The sequence below is a fragment of the Montipora foliosa genome, chromosome 12 (assembly GCF_036669935.1).
Source record: "Montipora foliosa isolate CH-2021 chromosome 12, ASM3666993v2, whole genome shotgun sequence".
NCBI lineage: Eukaryota > Metazoa > Cnidaria > Anthozoa > Scleractinia > Acroporidae > Montipora > Montipora foliosa.
In genome coordinates this window covers 39,983,972-40,001,026 of record NC_090880.1, presented here as the reverse complement: position 1 = coordinate 40,001,026, position 17,055 = coordinate 39,983,972, and the positions used below count along the sequence as shown (strand labels likewise).

Genomic DNA, 17,055 nt, shown 5'->3' with positions numbered 1-17,055 from the left:
AAAATGAATCGTAATAAATATTACAATAAAAAAATAACATATACGTCACATTTATTTATCGCAACCTTCGTTTCAGTAGACTAGAGCGATTTTCAAATGAGTGTCGTAAAACCAAAACCAAAGTAATTGCTTTGACCAATCAAAAAGGACGAAGACAATCCAGTAAACCAATCAAAACACGAATAAATTACACGAAGCCGACACAAAGCGCAGGAAAATGTGCACGCGCGAGCCACGATTGGTTTTGCTTTCACTTTTGATTGGTTGAAAAAGTGTTGCGGGAACTTTGAACGAACCATTGAGTGAAGTAATGCAAAACCAAGGTAATTCGCTAATTACTTTCGACACTCAATTGAAAATCGCTCTATACGAAAAGCTTTTTACAAATTTCTTCCAGAGGCATAGGAATACGTACTCGCTCTAAAGAAACACACCAGAATTACAATATTTAAAGGTCGTCGGAAATTCACTGGCCACTATTTATGTAACTTTTGTTTCCTTTTTTGTCGTAATATAAGATGGTAAGAACGTTCTGGGGAAGACAAATCGGAAAATCATCACTCCAGTTGGTAAGTTTCAGACAAGCAATGTCGATACCTCAAGACGTCAAATAGAAAAGCCAGGCATAAGTATTTATACCTTTTGTCTGAATCTATTTGCACTGTGTGCAATGTGTCTTGTCGTGTAAGATCTACGTGTCGTGCAAATTATTTCAATACACGCCACGGAGCTGTCTGCTCCTTGATCACGTGTCAAAGTATCAGCATACCGACAGACCCTTTTTAAAGGTCCAAAGTGCTTTGCACAACGCAAAAATCTCGCGGTGTCAAAATCGCAAACCGAGAATTACCCATGTCAAAGTTTGGTGCCCGAGAGCTACAGTTTCAACTTGGATTGAAGGCTATAAAAGCTGTCCGCTATTGGGCCAAAGAACCTGTCCTCGACCTTGCAAGATATAATTGTAAGACTGCTCCATAAGATTGTTATTTGGCACGTGTTGGACAACTATGAACTTCAAAGAGCTGAAACTAAGCTAGTGCAAGTTAAATTATATTAGAGAAAAAGTCATTGCCTTTGGCTTCATTAAAACGGTTGTTGGCAAATATAAAATATCTGACAAAGTATGAACGAAGAGCGTGCAAGTCAAAATCCCATAGCAACATCGTAATATTAATTTGTTAATGGGCATTCCCAGTAATGCAAAAAACAAGCCCCTTTTTCTCCAGAGGGTGGACCATAATGTGGAGAAGTTTTTCGACAGTTGCAAACATATCGCCGTACGTTACTATTCACTGTAGAAAGCAGATTATTTTCTGCACCAAAATTCGCAGAACAGGCTGCTCCAATTACTCTTTTATCCTGTGAATAAAAATAACGAGAACAATCAGCGAGGATTTACCATAAATATCCAACGCTAGTTTTTACCACACAAGTGAATAGTGCCTTGCAATCTACATGACTTTCCGTAATTCGAAATCATTTTAGTAAGTACTTTAATTTTTGTTTCGTTCGTTGTTTAGCTTGTGTTGTACAAGGGGACACCTATTCTTAGAGTCATTTTCATAGAGTTATGTCGTAGAGTTAGAGTTAAGTTTCTAAAATCCTGAATTAAAGATTTTGGAAGCCAACATTCATAAAAGCTAAACTTTTGTTTAGGCCTAATTAGGTCTAAGGTTAGCTTTTATGCATGTTTAGGATACTTTTTGTATTTCTAAATTCAGGATTTAGGCCTTCCAAAATCTTGAATTCAGGATTTTGGAAACTTAACTCTAACTCTACGACATAACTCTATGAAAATAACTCTACTGCTAGTCAACCTCGTTGTACAAAAACAATAATTAACCTCAGTGTCGCTCCATTGAATTTTATTAAATATCTCTTGGTTACAATCGGCGTCAAAATAGTTGAGATACTATTATCTCGTTTAAAACATATTTCTAGCATGGCGCAAAAATCCTCTTTTCCTCACCCCCGGGGCAATGTTGTGTTATCTTCTGTTGCCTACGATAACAGCGGTACAGCATTCATTAGGGGGAGGGGAAAGGGTAAAAAGTACTTTTTGAACAATTTTCCTTTGGAAACAATAAAATTGTCGTTGCCAGTGTTCTGTGTTGGCAAAATGTCTCATCTAATTTTGTCGCCGATTGTAGAAAACGAAATTATGATCATCTTTGAAATTATTTCGGACCAGAATTTTGACTCATTCTTAAATCGTTTCATCTGTACAACAGGTGGCCTTTTGTTATTCGCTGTTATACAGATAGCACGTTCCTTTTTTGCAACTTCAGTAAGTCAGTCTATTATATTTAAGCTTGGGGACTCTTTTGTGTTTGTTTTGTAAGCCTCTGAAATAGCCTCATAGTGGCCCTTTCAGGACGGTTCCTACTAATTCAAAGGTACAGCCACACCTTCCTTAAGCGGACACCCTCGGGATCCGAATGTTTTTATCGACCAATCCCGATACCGGTCATGACGTCACAATCCAATTCCGAATCCCATATTTCTTTAGAATCCCGAATCCCGGGCATTAAAAGCCCAAATCCCGGATCCCGAAAACCCTATTGGGGATCCTCCTTGCGGGAGGTGTCCGCTTATGTGAGGTTGAAAAAAAAAGTGCAAAATAGGGCATATTATACTCCACAAAAAGTCTTTTAAAGCAATCTATTAAGACAAATTGTAACTATGTTTCAAGGTGTAGACAGCCCAAACACGACTGTCATTTGTCAAGAGAGGAAATTCAAAGACCTCAGAGCTTTCCTCTAACAAGTACATCTTCCAAAGACCTCCCGTTTCAATATGAAATTAGCTTAGGGCAGGGTTTTCAAAGATTTCTCTTGGTTTGTATAAGATGTCATTTGTTCATTAGAATATGTTTGAGACTGGGTTACCAAGTTCCTGAAGCGTGCGTCTAACTCAGCAAAGGTTCTTATTACGGTAAAGCGGATAAACCGTGAGAGGAGCAGGATATGGTATATTATTATATGGCAAAGCCAGTCTTGGGCAATACCAAGAGCTCTGATTGGTTCTTTCTCGGTCGGGATTTTGCAGTACGGACCATTTCCGTGGAAATGCCAAGCCGGTCCAAGCCGTGTATTTTTGTTTTGGAGCATAATTTGCAACCAAAACAGCGACAAAAAAAAAACTGTGAATATTGTCATTCTTCACAGTGAAACTACCAGAAGAAGCTAAAAAGATTTGAAGATAAAAAGCTAAAAAGATTGATTGCACCAGAAGTGCATTTTACTATCAGAAACAGAGTGCCATATACAGGAGCGGATCCAGGAATTTTTGATAGGGGGGGTCCAAACCTTGACTCAGAAAAACACTACAGCAACTTTTTTGAGACAAGTGGCAAAATAGAATGGCTCTCCTTCAAAAAACAAGTCAACCAGTTGAGTAATAATAGGCGATCCTGCAGATGCCAGAATTTTAGACTCAAACAAGTAGTAAAAAAAGATTCGGTTAGGGAAGGTGGGTCCGGACCCCCCCCCCCCCCCCTTCCCGACCCTCCCCTTGGATCCGCCACTGATATAATAAACAACTTACTAACCGAGCTTGATACGACCGTACTGGGGAATTATTGGCCCGAGGTCGTGGCAGTACGGTCCGAGCGAAATTTCAAGGAGACAAATTTTCGTGCGACTAGCTTAAAGAAAAGTTTAAAAACGAAAACTTTGATGTACTGTAACGAAAAAAAAAAAAGGTAATAGTAATCGAAATAACTACGTTTTGTCTAGGACAGTGTGCGATTAAACCATTAAAATCAAACCCATTTCGTTAGAAATTTTCTGGTTATTGTTTACTGTGCGCTTACAGGAGGATATTTTAGACCCTGTGGACCCCGAATAGGTGTCCGTGTCCGCTTACGGGATGTTAAATATGTAGTGTTTTAGAGGAGAAATAGCCAGGACCGCGGTTTGGTGTCCGCATTCGGGAGGTGTCCGCATTCGGGAGGTGTCCGCATTCGGGAGGTGTCCGCTTACAGGAGGTGTGCGTTAGAGGAAGTTCGACTGTATTTTTGCCCCGGTTTATGATTATGCAGGAAATGTAGATCTCAGCAAATGTTGGGACCGTACTGGGGAATATTGGCCCGAGGTCGTGGCAGTACGGACCGAGCGAAATTTCAAGGAGACATTGAAATCCAAAAAGAACATTGGCGGTAACAACGCATTTTCAAAGATAATTGATGAATAATATTTGTAAAAAGCTTTATAATACAAAGCAATGTATGGCGTTCTTTCTCAAATTGAAGCTTACTTATCGCTCAAAAATGCATGATTACCTCCAATTTTCTTTTAGGATACCAAGAGTACTTACGAAGATCTACTTTCTCCTGATAGTTTTAAACCGCGCAAAACTATCACTGTATTGGTAAGCATCGCTGATAGGAAAACCGACTTTCTCGAGATACACAAAACGTATGCGCAATAACAGTAGTAGGCACAGGCCTTAATTAAATAATCAGTTTTGGAAGCTTAAAGACACTCTACAACACGGTTATAACATACGCCCTTTTGCTCTGTCGCATACTCACATTTGGCTCGTCCAGGAACGTTGATGCGTCATTAAGACCAGGGGTTATTTCGCCTTTCGAAGTCTTGTAGTGGCATTTACTGAAGTCTCCACTTCCCTTAGGACCCGGTGGACCAGCTGATCCAGCGAGGCCCGGGGCTCCCCGACTTCCGTTGAATCCCCTAGGTCCAATAGGACCAGCCATTTTGCTGACGTTATTGACCTGCGTCAGATAAAAGAATGCGACATTACTAATCAAACGCAGAGATTGACAAATGAACCCTCAAGGAACTCATAATTTGCACCATACCTTTTCTGTAATGGTTAGATTCATGTGCTTTAATGAGGCAAACAGACTGGCATCAGAAGATCGAAGAATCATCGCCGTCAGGTTTAGCTGTTGGCAAAAATACCGTGAACGATAAAAAAACCTTTCAGTTGCTAAGATTGTGATCGCGAGGGAAAGGTTTAAAATGTCTTTTGAAATTAACGAATTAAGAGGTCAAATAAAGGTGTACACTGACGATAAAGTATGTCCAAGAAAAGCAAAATGATCCGTTTTAATTTGCTCAAAGCAAAGCCAAAAGTTTAACTTTGATGGTGCCACTCACCTGTTGTGTGAAGTTGCTGCGAACCTTTCGTAATTTCTCTGAAAGAACGACTTGGGATGCGTTGACCGTACTCCAGACTCTTCGAAATTCTTTCATTGTCAAATTTCCGGCAGACCATAGTGCCGTTAAGTGCTCCAAGTTGGCTTCCTTGGCCTCTTCACGGGTTGCGTTCATCAAGTACTCGAGGTCCTTTATTTTCTTGTAGTGTTTATCCTTCAGTAGAACAAAAACGCTTAGGTAAAACACACTTGAAGACACAACATGTTTTTTGAATAATTCACGACTTGTCCCTGCTCCAACAGCAGAAAATGACATATATCTTGAAAGACAACAGGCTTTTGCTTATATTAAAATGACATTGTTGGACTTTCCAAAACATCTCTCGCAGTGGTTCATCGGAGTTGACAAACTGTTGATTGATTTTTTAAATTTTTTTCTATATTGCTGAAGATGAGTCGAAGTCAAACGTTTTAACTGTGTATATCGTAGCTACGTTTTGTCAAGAAGATGTAAACCTCTTACCGTCACAAGTTTAGTGCTGTTAGAATTCTGCTCCTCCCTTCCAATTCTGGCTTCAAGCTTCAGAGAGCGGTATGTCACCTGTGATTTGAAAAAAGTCCAAACAAAATGTTGATATGCTTTAAAGGGAATATCCACTCCATCAAACATAACATAAAATCACAGAAAATAGTATTTATAACCAAATTTTGTTCACAACAAATCTTTTTCTGTAAGAAAATAGGGCAACTTTTACGTCATAATTATTCAAGATGGCGGCTCAGGGAATTTTTTCAAAGAGAAATTAAGCGATTCTAATTTTCTTTTTCTGGGCAAACACTCTTTTGGAAAGTTTGAAAACATTATTTCCTTCGGTTTAAAGTTATTCTCTAGCCGGAATGCACAGTCCCTTTAACGTTTATAAAACTGGTAAAATGTGATACAGCAGAAAGGGGTAGGAACAGGCCATGATGAGCTCTGGGTACGGGACACAACAGGTGTAGTGTTGTAACAAACGCGGCAGGTCAGCATCTCAAGTAAAAAACAATTATATTTGCAAAGAAAGATGCTGAGGCACGAGATCAAGGATGTCTTCATTATATTTGTCTACTAGTTTGTTAACTTACCTTTGCTTTAAATAAGTGAAAGAAAGTCGTCAAGTTTTTACAACATTTCTTCGATTGATTGACATTTAGCCAAATAGTCTCCATCTTCTCGTCGATCTGCAGAGGTTAAGAGCATTGCAACGTTTAAGTACTCGTATTGCTGCTCAAAAGCAGTGCAGTGCTGTAGAAGGGAGCGGGAATTACACAGTGGTGAGAGCACTCACCTCCCACCAATATGGCCCGGGGTTCGATTACCTGACTTTGATGTCACATGTGGGTTAAATCTGTTGGTTCTCCCTCTGCTCCTAGAGTTTTATCCCTGGGGTAGTCCGGTTTTCCCGTCTCCTCAAAAACCAACCAACTGTTTGATAGAGACAGTTTCAATCGAGTGTCGTAAAACCAAAACCAAAGTAATTACTTTGGCCAATCAAAAAGGACTGAGACAATCCAGTAAACCAATCAAAAGTAGAAGTAATTACACGTAGCCGACACAAACTGCGGGAAAATGTGCACGCGCGAGCCACGATTGGTTTTTGTTTCACTTCAAAAAAGTGGCGCGAGAACTTTGAACCAATCACTGAGTTAAGTAATACAGAACCAATGCAATTCGCTAATTACTTTAGACACTCAGTATCCCATTTCCGAGTTGCTGCATGCCTCATTTTCAAAGCGAGTCCTGGTGCACAACCATTCAAATGGAAACGAGTTGCGTATTCTCATGCAAATCAAACTCATTTCCCTTACAATAGTTGAGCACCAAGACTCACTTCGAAACTGAGACAAACAGCAACTCGGAAATAGCCCATTGAAAACTGCTCTATGGGTTGATTTGATTTGATTTCTGGGCAGTGTCCCCAATGAATAGCCCAGTGCTAAAAACAGCTGACAGTTAAATAGAGTTCATTATTAAGACCCTCTCAGGGATTTGGGGAATAATGGAACATGGCTAATTTGAACTTGGGAACAAGGGAGCAATGGCAAAATATTTTAAGGAACAAGGGAACAAAAACAATTTTAGGGATGCAAAAGCTGGGAACAAGTCTGAGAGTAATTTGGGGAACAAGGGAACACAAGCAAATATTTGGAAGGCCTCATTATTTTTAATGTTTTTCGTAATATAGGAAGTTTTCAATTTATCGAGTTTGACGCAGTTTTGAACAATGGCCTTTAAAAGGAAGGTTCTCTTAGAGACGAGGTTCCGTCAAAAATATCAACCATACTAAAAAAAAAAACCGCCATTTATAAATCCAACACGAAATGGAAAACTCCGTTTCAAATGCATGTATGCTTGCCATATAAACCATACATTTTGTGTGTGATAATTTCAAAATTATCACCACCAACCGGCAAAACCATTGAACCCTTTTGATATCAATTGCGCCTGAGCCTATTTGACCCATTGCACTTTGCGATGGACGCTAATAACTCAGGTAGCATATGAAAGGACCTCTAAAGAAATACACATCACTAAACATATTGATCATTTACCTTTAGTTTCAAATCTTTGACAGACGACGTCAATTTTGTGAGATTTTCGTTAGTTGCATTGATTTTTTTCTTTACGTTTTTAAATTCTTGGTCAACCTGAAAGAAAAAATGCAGGAGAATGAAATAACCGCTGGAATACAAAAAGCAAAAAGGGTTGCTTAGTGTCCCTAGTAAAACCGGAACAATCATTCATTGGAATTATCATGGAAAAGTGTATACAAACTGATTATTTTAGTAGATTTTCTCAGTGATGAGGATTCAAGTGGTATTCGATAAAATTCTTTTTGATCATTGAGGTGAGTGTAGTACTCCCGAGAAGGATGATTGCCGTTTTGATATGCAACCTAAGCAGCAGTAGTCACCTTCAAAGTCAAGTCTCTTCATGAGTCCATTCCCCCCCCCCCCCCCCCAAAAAAAAATAATAATAATAATAATTTCCGCTCAGATTGCCTAAATCAGCAGACACAAACTATACTCGTTCTGAAGACTTCAATAATCTCTCTGATCAAACTTCACGAAGAATGTCTCTCCGCCTGGGTTCAAACCAACTACAAAGATTGACATTATCTTTTAAAAGTAACCACATCTCACCACAGCAGTCAAATTGGACGTTTTTTCCGCCGTTGAGTTAATTGCAGTCCATACGCTTTGAAGTTTGTCCACCTCAAATGCTGTGGAGTTTTGTGACTTCCATAAGGCGGCCGTTTTAACGGAAAGCTGAAGTTTAACTGACTTCAGTTCAAGTTGCGTCAATTCCAAGCGAAGTGAGAGATCCCTTGTTTTATTTTCCTGAAAACAAAAGGATAATAGTAGATGGTTTGAGCGGATTCCTTCAACAAACATTGAACAGGTGTTGGTCAAATGTTTAAATTGTTGGGTGGCCGATCAAATAACGGTTTCAACATGAAGCCAGGAATTACCGGTCCCAGGATCAAGAGAATACAATTGTCTGAGTATCATGATGTTCTGTTATCGTTGAAGACAGTGTTCAAATGGTTTTAAGTCCATTTAAGATTTTCGAGAACAAATTTAAGCCGGGACAACTTGAACGAATAAGGAAGGAAACATTATACACTTTATGTGTGGTCCCGATGGAAACCGATAGTTTTGTTTTCCCGAGAGTCCTCATGTTTCCCGGGACGAAGTCGAGCGAAATATCAGGACTCGAGGGAAAAGAAAACTAACTAGTTTCCCGAGGGACCAGACATTAAGTTTTTTGTTATATATTTAGACTTTCCTGCAACAATCGCAGCAAAACATCCGGAGCTGGAAACAACTGCGAAATTGATAATCTTGATCAATAGCCGGGACGTTCTTAAAAGACCAACAGTTGCTCATTTCACTGTCGTGGGCTCTCTGACATCAATAACTGAATAATGCACTTTGCAAGAAACCGGCAACCTCTGCTTTAGTTGTTTTTAAAACCATTTTTTACCTGAGACATCTTCTGGTTCCTTAGCTCCAACTTTAACATTTTTAACTGGGTCGTCAAATTCTTTGTTTCTTCAAGGAACTGTTCATTGTAAAAAAAGTAAACATACTTGTTAAAAGTGCTTTTTACTTAGTTTTAATCCCACCTTTGTATAAATTACTTTGTTTGCAATAGGTGTTAAAATGTTAGACTTTCAAGTCTTCTCTGATAAGTACTACAAAACGTAGAACCCGTCTTACAACCCTTCAATGTTTGTCGGAATTCCGTGGGAAGTTAACACGTTCACTTCTGAGAGTGTAGCCTACGAGCAGGCGATTCTATATCCCTAATCCCAGTCCCTCGGAGAGCCTGCTCGCGGGCTACTGAGAAATAGGAATTTTACTCGTTTCTTTGGCATGGAATATTGTGGTGAAAAACAAATCGAAAGCGGTTCAGCGTGATGAACACTGTGAGTACAGACAACGCTGAACCACTTTCGATTTGTTAAGTAGATTGATGGTAAGAAATTACAATTCGTTTTTCCTTGCGGTACCACACAGTTCGAGTTGATTTACCTTCCTTTAAAAATAACCATTGATTGATTCGTATTCGTTCTTTGGTCATTTACCCCGTTAATATCCTCTCCTCATCTTGAGACATTCGTGTCTTTGGCACTAATTTCCATATCTAGACGTCCACAGTTATTTAATCCATGGTTTAAGATTAGGCTTCGAAATGATTGGCGCTACAGTATCTTTTTTAATTAAAGTTAGAGAAACCGCCTAAATAGTAGAGCCGGTGGAATATATATTTGGAGGAAGGATGACAGTGGCGGAAGGGGAAAGGGGGAGATTTTAAGACATTCTTCATACGGCTGGACCGAGTGGTTGGAAGAGTGAATCTACATAATAAAGCACAGACTATCCAGCGGATAACTCGATCGATTTTGACAACACTTCTCTGCTTGACACTGGATTTTACACAACTGATTAGTGAACAACCTGGGATTGGTTGCCTGTTTGCGGGCATTACGTATTCCTAAACATACCTCTTTAGCTCCTTCCTCCTTATTAAGATTCGTAACGTACTATGACCCATGCAGTTTCACTGATGTATGATATTCAAAAATGATTCTGTCGTTGATGAGTCTCAAAATGTGCTTACCTTTTTATCTTTTTCTTCGTTGCGTTGCTCTATATACAAAATCTGTTGCAATTGAAAAGGAAAGCTTAGTAACTGGAAACTTCTTGCAAAGAGAAAATTCTCACCTTGAGAGCATGTCACAATGCCTCACTAGTTCTATGTTATGAACACATAATCTTCGTTATTTTTAGTGACACAAAAGAGTTGAATCCATTTTACCTAGATTGAATACGCACTCAGATGAACTGAAAAAATATTTTTGGAACCTAAATTAAGCCTAGAGAAAAATTAGGGTTACGTTTTGGTTATTATACATGGATATTAATTGATTTATTATACAGAAGTAAATAATGAAAAGAACTGTGTTGGGTTGAGCATGCTCGTCGTTATAGTGTAACGGTGCATACACTGGAATACAGTTTTGGAGGGTCCGAGTTCGAGCACCGATGATAAATGCATAGTACAGTTCCTTGATCCTTTACTGTGTTGTAAAATTTGACAAGTGTATGAATACGGAATCCGTAAGACGGTGCTCGAGGGAAGGTATACGTGTTTTCATTCCTTTTTGGGGGGTTGGTAGCTGCTTTGATATTCAACCTAGGTAAAATGAGGCTCACCAATTTAAAAACGGATTCAACCTGATGACCGGATTTTACCGACAACAAATACACGTCTATTTTTGAGGCCGAGACTGAACGTTCTTAATTTTTTGGTGATTTGAGCCCTGAAAACGTCCTTAAACATATTCTTAAAGTTGTGTGGTATACTAAGTTCGAATACAAACTGAGATGTTCTTCGTGCAGTGTTTCATGCAATACTGAAGAAAACCACATTGTTTATGTCTAAAAAAACCGTCCCTGAGTATTTGATGTACTTTGAGACTCTAGTTTTACTTTTCTTTTACCCTCATTTACACTTCTCACAAAACTCGGAAATAAATAAATGAGAAAAATAGGCGTTCTTAACTGACTTAACAGCCTGGGTATGTTCTCGAAATTTTGGTTAGAGGGGCTGTGTCACGCTAAATAATGTAATTGCCCAAAAAGTAGAATGAAACATTGCAATAACCACTTTAAACTGTTAAACAACATAAAAGAAACACAGAAATAAAAAAGAGACGCATGGATGGACACAAATGGAAGATTGAAACGGATTGAATTTGGGTTATCTTGAAAAAGGTTGGCCCGACATTTTTTCAAGATAAAAGTCGTTTTTGTTCAGTATCATCTTGTTCGTGATGTAACGATAATTTTATCAGTAAAGGAATTCCACAATATCACTTTCGAGTTTTAAAATCGTGACAAACTAAAGATTTCCCCTAACCACCCTAAAATGACGTGACAAAGACCCTTTAATCTCAGCGGAAAGGTTCGTATAAAAAAAGGTTCTTATATAAAAACAAAAGATTGTAATTACCAGTCTTTTTTCCCACGCAGTTCTATTTTCCACGTCATCTTCATCTGGAGGCATAAATGCCCTTGCATCTTCACCTTCTGTACAACACACACACAAAAAAAAACAGGACCATTTCCTCTATGTTGGATTTCTTTTATGGAAACTCTTGATCACCAAGAAAATCAAAGTGACAAACAAACACAAAAACAAGAAAAGCTAACCAGCCACAAACTCAGCCTGTTCCAGGCTCCCAGATAGTCGAGAAAGCGAAAAAAACTGCGTACGAAAAATGAGTGGGGCTTTGAAGGCAAGCCCCGCAGTTTTTTTCCCTTTCCTGAATATATCGGGAACCTGGGAGCCGGCTACCACAAACTGTATAAAGAAAGATTCCCTTGTGCCAAAAAGCGACAATACTTAATTTTTATACATGACATGCTTAACAAGGCGGCCATCTTTTTCTTTCCAGACAAAGGAAAGCTGACCATATTATCCAGATGAAACCAACTTCCCTTCCCCCAGCGGATTGGAATTCTGTTTAAGACATTCAACCACTCGTTTCGCAACTTTTGGGGAACGAGGCTATAGAGACGTAGAGATTAACTGAGTATTTTATGTCTAGTGACTAAAATAAATGGCCCAAACGCCTAGCCAAAATTAGATTCAGATGATTGAGAGCTATTTTGTCTTCGACGAGTTTAGTCCCTGTGCATGGAGACGTAAAGAGAGTCCAGCTACCGGACAACAGATAGCAAAAAGCAACCGCCAATCATATGACAAGATTCCCCTTCAGAGACAAGATATTCAACTTTCCTGAAACCGACTGGATGAAACAGTCACCATTCACTCGATGCGCAATATCGTACAACATTACTTACGCTTACGGGACAATATACCGCAGGATTGTCTTAGTAACGGTTAACTATGGAGTAAGGGTGGACCAGCGGGAATGACAATCGATGGATGAACTTACACATGACTACAGTTGGCTACAGAAAATTTGGCAAATTTAACCAACATTCTTCTAAGACTATTTGGCATTGTCGCATATGCTTCTTACGGGAACAGTTCAAAACGGCCGGTAACTCAATGAGAGCGCGTAATCTCAGTTTCAGATATCATTCTGATGGAATTCATCCTGCTTCATGCTACATGTGCTGGCACACTCTTTTCCTCGGTGCAAGTTTCCGCAAACACCCAAATTGAACTCCCTCCATAGGGTTGTGGACTGTGGAGTTGCTGACAACTCCTTTCCAGTAAACAGCCTTTGATCGAAGATCACGTGTTTCATTGTACCGTACAAGGTACAAGTTCTATCTTTACAAGTGTTACGCCCAAAACCTTGAAAAAAGCATTAATTTATTATCCCAGAAAGTGTACTTCCTATGGAAAAATTAAATTGTCCTGTAGAAGAATCGCACCAGCAAAGATACACTATCCTAATGTTAAACCTCTGACTTAAGAGAGATACTTGAGAGGACTTTTGGTTCTTGTTGACGAAACTGTATACGTATTGCGCTGGTGCCTTCCTAACTAAGTAAAAATTAAAGATTATGACGACAAGCGGAACTTTTGATCCTCTTAAGGGATACCGGTAGTTGATTATAACCTCACCCCAAGAAATCGCTGTTTGATCTCGGAATGAAGAACTGACACCATGAAGCCTAAAAAACTCCCTAACTTACGAATCCGGAAAATCTAACTTCTAAAATCATGTTAAAATTCACATCTCACTGTCCCTCCCTGAATCCATTTTATAATATATCAATTTTTATATTGTTTACATTCTTGAAAATCTTCTTGTTGACATTCTATTATATATTTTCACCAGAAGGAACCCCCTGAATGCAAGAGATTTTACAAGGTAGCAGAGTCGACAAATCACTTCGAAAAACTTCAGAAAACGAATTTCGTTGATGCGCGAAAATTATGCGCGGGAATTCTCTCCTTGTCCGGCGACCCTTTTGAAGGCATATCAGTTTTCCCCAATAATTTCACGTGATTTACACGAGCGTAAAAAAACTATCATATTTTTCACTTGGGAGTGGTTGTGTTCTGAAGATGCGACCAACTACAGACCCCTTGAGATACACACCTCTTTATACACACATTCGTATTCATAAACTGAACTCTAAGTAATTTCAGTTCGACCCGAGGTGAGTAAAGGTTTAGTTTTGGTAATCGTAAAAAGAATGCAACCGGCTCAATTAGTCAATCATAACGATTGACCAATCACAACGAGCGAATTATGTAGGGGATGGAATGTTGGGATATTACGCACAACACAATCTATGAACAAATTGAAGAGGAACACGGCTCAAAATTCCTTCGCTCGATTCAATTGATAGTTCTTCAAGTGCAAATTTCATTCATGTTATGACCCAGTTAAAGATTTAACCCCCACAACACTAATTGCTTGAAAGTTCAAACGTTTTTTTAGCCATGCACACCGGGAATGTAAACAAACAGGCGTGAGAGGAAGTTTGTATGCATAGAGAAAATTGATGTGGTTCTTTTCGATCTACGCTCGTGCCGCTGTCCTAATGGCATTGATAATCTTCTGAAAAGAGAATTTCAGAAATAATTGGATTTTGGGAACGCGTCAAAGCATACAGAAAGTTACAAATCCAACAGGCCTTCGATTTCCTTAAAAAGAAATGTGACGATAGGGCTAAGAATTTCAAAGTTGGGCTACGAGTAAGAATGAAAGTGATTGAGCCACGGAATGTTTCCTTTGAATGTGTTGGTTCAAGGCTGCTAAAATTGTCAAAAATTTATAAGTCTTTATCTCCAAATTCCGGTTTATAATGACCTACTAAGTGTTGCCCTCACTGGCAGTCGCCAAGTGATGCTAAAAATGCCGGTCAAATTGACGTTTATTTGAATTATGGTCAGGGCGGTATGAATTATCCGCATTTTTAGTAAGTTTATCTGCAATACACATGTTACTTAACGATTTTATCCGCAAGAAACTTTAACCCCTTATAAACCACAAAGGAAAATAAATTACACTGAATAAGATTTTCGTCTGATTGCGAAAGTGTTTTGGTATTGGATAACAACCCTTTTCGTGACAAACCCATCTGTTTTCTTGAGAGCAATAACTAAACGAGCTAGCAATTTCCGTTATCCGATCGTGTACCGTTAGAACAACCATTTGAAACGCCGCCTGTTCATTACGGTTTGCATGCGGAAACGTACATTCTCGAAAGTCTTTACAGCTGCACGGCAGTCGAACACTTTGCAAGGACCACTGCCGCATGACAACTGCGAAAAAAACGTCATTAGGAAGGCTCAAATCTGTAAAGCTGTGAAAATGCGGCGAGACTAAACAAGGCCATTCTCAGCCGCCGTCTCTGGTAAAGCTGAAAAAAGACTGCCCTTAAAGTGTTTTTTTTTTTTTGTACAAATAGCACATTAACGAATGCTTTGGTTTTTTGTCCAGATCGCCTTGATAGTTCTCTAGCAGCAACTCTCTCTAACTAAGAAGACCAACACAAACTTTATACAGTTGCTAAAGAATTAAGGACGGTATTCTATAATTCAATAAAAGTGGGAGTTCCGGCCGTACCTGCAATGATTTCATTTTTTTCACCTTTTCCCCACATTATTTAGTTTTCCTTTGTGCTTTTCGATGTGTCCTAAATTTTTACGCTGTTAAAAGTATCTGCTAAGTTATCATATGTTACCTTGGGAGAATTTACATGAGCAATTCGTGGCTCCAAGAGATCCAGAAAGCATAAGCACCGTAAGAATTAATGAGCTGACGGAGGCCATGCAGATAACCATCGTTATAATTCGTATAATTTTCGGTCTAAACGATGGTTTCTCGCTTGAATTGCTGTCTTGAATGCTTTTCATGTCCCATTGACATTCCCTTGTAACATTTATATTTTCTCTCTTGATGGCGACCCTGTGAGGACGGTGTGACATTTGCGGGGACTCCATCAATTGCACTTCTACCTCGTCTTCTTTAACAGTTTCCACTGGTTCGTTTTTGAACCGCTGAAACGAAGGATTTATAACCATCGCCCCGCGAAAATCTCTTCGAAGACTCGGCCTTGGCTTGCGGTTACCCGAGTTAGGACGGTGCGGTATTTTGGTTTCTTCAACAGTCCAAGTTCTTTGCGCTGGTATTTTAGTCTCTTCCATTTTCCAAGCGCTTTGAGGATGGACTTTGCTGTATGGAAGAAGGAAGGTCATCGTCAAGTTAATTACGGGTGATGTTGTGAAAGATAGTTTAGCTTTTGGTGGGAGGTTGAAGCTAACAGCCTATGCTTCGTAGCATCCCAGTTTCCTTCCCACAGTATCAGACATTCTTTCTGTAGTACGCAAAACGTGTGGCGCGAAAGAGAATAAATGAACCAGTGTTATTGACCTGTCAAAAATCAAATGAATGATATCTTTCAGCTTTATCGGATTTTCTACGTTTGACAAGACGAATGTTACATTAAACAGAAAGGTGTTGGCAGATTTCAATGTCGTATGATGTACGACCCCTTATGGGCTGATGTCAACACGATACTCGATTCATCAACCAGTTATTTATATGCCATATAAATATGCGTATGTTTGCCTTCTAGCTTCAACAACAAACACAGGATATAGTCCATATGGTCTCTGCGTAGATATCGCTGTTTCCGTGACCGAAAAATCAAATAAAGAGGGAAAATAGTACTTGAATTATCATCAGCTATGACGTTAAATTGAGGTAACAATTCGTTTGCTCATTCTTCTCCCACGTAGAGAGCCTAAGATTTCCTTCAGAGGTTACGGCAACAAGTTGGCATGTATTATATGTTCAAGTTATAACATTGACCTATTCGCCTATAGTAGGCAGATTAAATTTGCTTCCTTATTAATACTGGAGAAGAAGAAGGCCAGTAGTCAATTTCCATTAAAAAAAAAAATTAAACTCACGAAAGTTGTGGGTGAAAAATTGAGTAATCCAGTCATCTAACCAACTCGGAGCTTAGCGCACAAAGGTTGCAGTCTGCTTCAAAATGATACTGGCGGAGTTTTTCTTTGTTTGTGGGTGAATTTAATACTGTTAGTCCTGAGTGCGTCCGTTTTTATAAACCCATCTTCCTGAAGGCTGAAGCAAACGTGACGCTTTCAAGAGATGGACCACTTTTGCAATTCACACTAAAACTTGGCACTTTCTCGAAACGTTAGGTACGTCAATAGCCATTATACGTGAAGAATTGATATGACTTCAAGGAGCAATAATCTGAGCGCTCGTCAAGTATTTTCCTTATACCAGCTTAATTCTAACCATCAGGGTATCTAACCTTGGAACAGGATATCCGCCGGAAAGGAGAAAAAGTCCTGGGGGCCGGTTTCTACATAGGAGGAGTTTTCAGATTGATTTTGTCAGAATTGTCAGCGCTTTCAA

General features: G+C 39.2%; 1 protein-coding gene across 4 annotated transcripts in view; it reads right to left on the bottom strand.

Annotated features, from left to right (window-relative positions):
* Positions 1-16,842, bottom strand: part of LOC137980040 (collectin-12-like) — a 17,019-nt gene extending 177 nt beyond the window's left edge. Inside the window, exons 1-13 of one of the 4 annotated variants that reach the window (XM_068827368.1) lie at positions 16,581-16,842; positions 15,350-15,840; positions 11,685-11,761; positions 10,290-10,331; positions 9,150-9,227; positions 8,306-8,503; positions 7,715-7,810; positions 6,248-6,343; positions 5,646-5,723; positions 5,124-5,336; positions 4,823-4,909; positions 4,535-4,735; positions 1-1,359 (exon numbers count right to left, since the gene is read on the bottom strand). The exon at positions 1-1,359 is cut by the window's left edge and continues 177 nt beyond it. In XM_068827368.1, the coding sequence (XP_068683469.1) occupies positions 1,171-1,359; positions 4,535-4,735; positions 4,823-4,909; positions 5,124-5,336; positions 5,646-5,723; positions 6,248-6,343; positions 7,715-7,810; positions 8,306-8,503; positions 9,150-9,227; positions 10,290-10,331; positions 11,685-11,761; positions 15,350-15,812 (1,818 nt within the window). In that variant the 5' untranslated portion in view covers positions 15,813-15,840; positions 16,581-16,842 and the 3' untranslated portion in view covers positions 1-1,170. Of the gene's footprint in view, positions 1,360-4,534; positions 4,736-4,822; positions 4,910-5,123; positions 5,337-5,645; positions 5,724-6,247; positions 6,344-7,714; positions 7,811-8,305; positions 8,504-9,149; positions 9,228-10,289; positions 10,332-11,684; positions 11,762-12,633; positions 13,024-15,349; positions 16,293-16,580 lie in introns of those variants that run through there. The other 3 variants (XM_068827367.1, XM_068827366.1, XM_068827370.1) reach the window with 3 other exon arrangements.
* Positions 16,843-17,055: the final 213 nt, after the last annotated feature.